General features: G+C 50.0%; 1 protein-coding gene across 1 annotated transcript in view; it reads left to right on the plus strand.

The window, feature by feature from the left end:
- Nucleotides 1–749: 749 nt before the first annotated feature.
- The window catches only part of LOC105541000 (chromosome unknown open reading frame, human C19orf57), a 20,171-nt gene continuing 16,479 nt past the window's right edge, over nucleotides 750–4,441 (plus strand). Inside the window, exon 1 of the mRNA XM_011981799.1 lies at nucleotides 750–798. Within this exon, the coding sequence (XP_011837189.1) occupies nucleotides 768–798 (31 nt within the window). The 5' untranslated portion in view covers nucleotides 750–767. The remainder of the gene's footprint in view (nucleotides 799–4,441) is intronic.

The raw sequence follows: 4,441 nt of genomic DNA on the forward strand, positions 1-4,441 counted from the left end.
TTTTTTGAGACGGAGTCTTGCTCTGTCGCCCAGGCTGGAGTGTAGTGGAGCGATCTCGGCTCACTGCAAGCTCCGCCTCCTGGGTTCAAGGAATTCTACTGTCTCAGCCATCCGAATAGCTGGGATTACAGGTGTGTGCCACCACGCCCAGCTAATTTTTGTACTTTTAGTAGAGACGGACGGGGTTTCACCGTATTGGTCAGGCTGGTCTGGAACTCCTGACCTCAAGTGATCCGCCCACCTCAGCCTCCTAAAGTGCTGAGATTACAGGCGCGAGCCACCGCGCCCAGCCTAATTTTTGTATTTTTAGTAGAGAGGGGGTTTCACCATATTGGCCGGGCTGGTCTCCAAAGGCCCCAGAGGCCCCTGGAGAGTCCTCAAGTGTCCTTGGAAGGGCCCCCAGATACCCTAGTCGGGAGGGAGGGTTCACACAGGCTGTTTCCTCCCAGGGACCAGAGTGTAGGCCCCCGGGGCTTCCCATAAGGACCCCCGAGGTCCCATTTGTCTTTCAGGTCCTGGGCATAAGATCTTTAGTTTGGAGGAGGTTTGAATTCCTACCTGGCCATGGTCCAAAGTAGCTGTGACTCTGTGTCCCACGCTGTGTCCCAATGGAAGCCATCTGACCCCTGGGGCAGCCACATGGGCCGAGGTGGAGGCGGGGGTAACCTCTGCTCTCAGCCAAAGCCACTGGATATAAACAGAGACAGGGACTGCTTATAATGATGAGAGATTTTGCTTGTTTTCAGATTTCTCAAGGGGAAGATAAAATGACAAAGAGGAAGAAGCTGCGGACCTCAGGTATGTTCATTCAAATGAACACTTCTTGATTTCTACTTCTGCTCGTGGGAAGAATGTGGGCTTGTGTATTGCAGATTTGGCTAACATGACCGTCCCAACCTCCTTAAAAGAAAATAAGGATTGGCCAGGTGCAGTGGCTCGTGCCTGTAATCCCAGCACTTTGGGAGGCCAAACGGGCAGATCACAAGGTCAGGAGTTTGAGACCAGCCTGACCAACGTGGTGAAACCCCATCTCTACTGAAAATACAAAAATTAGCCAGGTGTTGTGGCACGTGCCTGTAGTCCCACCTACTCGGGAGGCTGAGGCAGGAGAATCGCTTGAACCTGGGAGTGCGATGTTGCAGTGAGCTGAGATGGTGCCAGTGCACTCCAGCCTGGGCAACAGAGCAAGACTCTGTCTCAAAAAAAAAAAAAAAAAAGAAGAAAAGAAGAAAAGGATTTAATTCAAATAGAAGGCCGGGTGTGGTGGCTCACACCTGTAATTCCAGGCCTTTGGGAGGCCGAGGTGGGCAGATCGCTTGAGTCCAGGAGTTCGAGACCAGCCTGGGCAACATAGCGAGATCCTGTCTCTACAATGTAAAGTAAGGAAATTAGCTGGTTGTGGTGGTGGCAGGCATCTGTAGTCCCAGCTACTCAGGAGGCTGAGGCAGGAAGATCGCTCGAACTGGGAGGTGGAGGTTGCAGAGAGTCAAGATCGTACCACTGCACTCCAGCCTGACTGATAAGGGTGAGGCCCTGTCTCAAAAAAGAAGGAAAGAAAGAAAAATAGAAATAATGGAGAGGGCACACAGGAAAAGTAAAAGTGAAAGTTTCTGGAGCTTCTGCAAGCCTCTGGTGGGGTCCCACAGCTTAGAGGAGGCCTCCCCAGGCTTCAGGGCAGCGGGACAGCCTCCCTGCGGAACCAGTCCTAGAGACGACCCCTGGAATAATGCTTGATGTACTACAAGGCTACTTGGTATGTGGCTGAGTGTTTTACTCTGGGGCCCAAAACCTGGGTTCATCCCAGTTCTGCTCACTGTGTGGTGGTGGATGAGTTCCTCTGTGCCTCAGTTTCCCCTTTCGTAAATTGGGGATAATAAAAGCCACCACCCTTTCCTTTAGAGCAGTGTTTATCAACCAGGTGACAGGAAGGGATTTTGACCCCCAGGGGATAGTTGGCAATGTTTGGAGACTTTTTTGTTTTGGAGACCAAGTCTGACTCTTGTCCAGGCTGGAGTGCAGTGGCGAGATCTTGGCTCACTGCAGCGTCCACCTCCCGGGTTCAAGTGATTCTGCAGCCTCAGCCTCCTGTAGCTGGGACTACAGATGTACACCACCACACCTGCCTAATTTTTGTATTTTTAGTAGGGATAGGGTTTCACAGTGTTGGCCAGGCTGGTCTCAAACTCCTGACCTCGGGCGATCCGCCTGCCTCAGCCTTCCAAAGTGCTGGGATTGCAGGTGTGAGCCACTGTGCCCGGCCTAGAGACTTCTTTTGGTTTTCATAACTGGGGAAATGATACTGACATCTAGTGGGTGGAGGCCAGGGATGCTGCTCAAATATCCTACCATGCATAGGATGCCCCCCAACCACAGAGAATGATCCAATCCCAAATGTCCTCCAAGGTGGAGAATCCTGCCCTTAGAGCTCACATATGGGTTAGTATCTGTAAATCACCCAGAACTGACCTAAGGCAGTACACAAATGTAGACTGCTGTTAACAATTCTTCTTTCAGACTTTCGTTTTTTTCATTTTTATTTTATTTATGTATTTATTTATTTTTGATACGGAGTCTTGCTCTGTCACCCAGGCTGGAGTGCAGTGGTGCGATCTTGGCTCATGGCAAGCTCCTCCTCCCGGGTTCGTGCCATTCTCCTGCCTCAGTCTCCCGAGTAGCTGGGACTACAGGTGCCCGCCACCACGCCAGGGTAACTTTTTTGTAATTTTAGTAGAGACAGGGTTTCACCGTGTTAGCCAGGATAGTCTCGATCTCCTGACCTCATGATCCGCTCGCCTTGGCCTCCCAAAGTGCTGGGGTTGCAGGCGTGAGCCACCACGCCCGGCTCTTCCAGACTTTTTAAAAAAACTTTTATTTTGAAGTAATCTGGGACTTACAGAAAAGTTGCAAAAATAATTCAGAGAGTTCTGGCTACCCTTCCCCAAGCTTTCCCTAATGTTGACATCTAGCTCAGCCATAGGACAATGATCAACTATAGAACAGCATGAAAAACAGGGCAGGACTCTAACCTCAGTACACTACTTCTAGACTTTTTTTTTTTCGTTTGAAACGGAGTTTCGCTCTTGTTGCCCAGACTGGAGTGCAGTGGCGCAATCTCGGCTCACTGCAACCTCCGCCTCCCAAGTTCAGGTGATTCTCCTGCCTCAGCCTCCCGAGTAGCTGGGATTACAGGTGTCTGCCAGCACGCCCCGATAATTTTTGTATTTGTAGTAGAGATGGGGTTTCGCCACGTTGCTCAGGCTGGTCTCAAACTCCTGGCCTCACATGATCTGCCCGCCTCAGCCAAAGTGCTGGGCTTACTGGGGTAAGCCACCATACCCAGCTGGTTTTTTTTTTTCCTTTTTTTCGAGACAGAGTCTTGCTCTGTCGCCCAGGCTAGAGAGCAGTGGCGCAATCAGAGCTCACTGTAGCCTCGATCTCCCTAGGCTCAGCTGATCCTCCCACCTCAGCCTCCCAAATAGCTGGGACTACAGGTGTGTGCCACCATGCCTGGCTAATTTTTGTATTTTTTGGAAGAGACGAGGCCTCACTATGTTGCCCAGGCTGGTCTTGAACTTCTGGGCTCCAGCAGTCCACCTGCCTTGGCCTCCCAAAGTGCTCAGAATTACAGGTGTGAGCCACCATGCCTGGTCAGACATTTTCTGTATATATACAGATACAGTGTTGAGTTTTGTTATTTTGGTGTGTGGTTTTTTTTTTTGGAGACAGAGTCTCATTCTGTCACCCAGGCTGGAGTGCAGCGGCATGATTTTGGTTCACTGCAACCTCTGCCTCCTGGGTTCAAGTGATCCTCATGCCTCAGCCTCCTGAGTACCTGGGATTACAGGCACCCGCCACCATGCCTGGCTAATTTTTGTATTTTTAGTAGAGATGGGGTTTCACCATGTTGGCTAGGCTGCACTTGATCTCCTGACTTCATGTTATCCCCCTGCCTTGGCCTCCCAAAGATTACAGGCATGAGCCACCATGCCTGGCCCAAATAAAGTGCTTTTATTGGAAAATAGATCATCACACTTACTGATCTGCAACCTCCATTTTTCACTTTGCAGTAGATCATGACCATGTTTACTTGTCAGTATACCTATACAATTTCATCATTTGAAAAGAAAAACACCCCAAAATAGCCAGGCATGGTGGCGTGCACCTGTACTCCAGGCTACTTGGGAGGCCGAGGTGAAAGGATTGCTTGAGACCAGGAGTTAATGACCACCCTGAGCAACATAATGTTATCCAGTCTCAATAAATATATATTTTTAATTAACAAGATGTGGTGGCACACACCTGTAGTCCTGGCTACTTAGGAGATTGAGGCAGGAGGATGGCTTGAGCTGAGGAGTTCCAGGCTGCAGTGAGCTGTGACTGCGCCTGCACTCTAGCCTGGGACACAGAACAAAACCCTGTCTCTTAAAAAAAAATAGAAAGA

This window comes from Mandrillus leucophaeus, unplaced genomic scaffold (genome assembly GCF_000951045.1).
Source record: "Mandrillus leucophaeus isolate KB7577 unplaced genomic scaffold, Mleu.le_1.0 Scaffold230, whole genome shotgun sequence".
Taxonomy (NCBI): Eukaryota; Metazoa; Chordata; class Mammalia; order Primates; family Cercopithecidae; genus Mandrillus; species Mandrillus leucophaeus.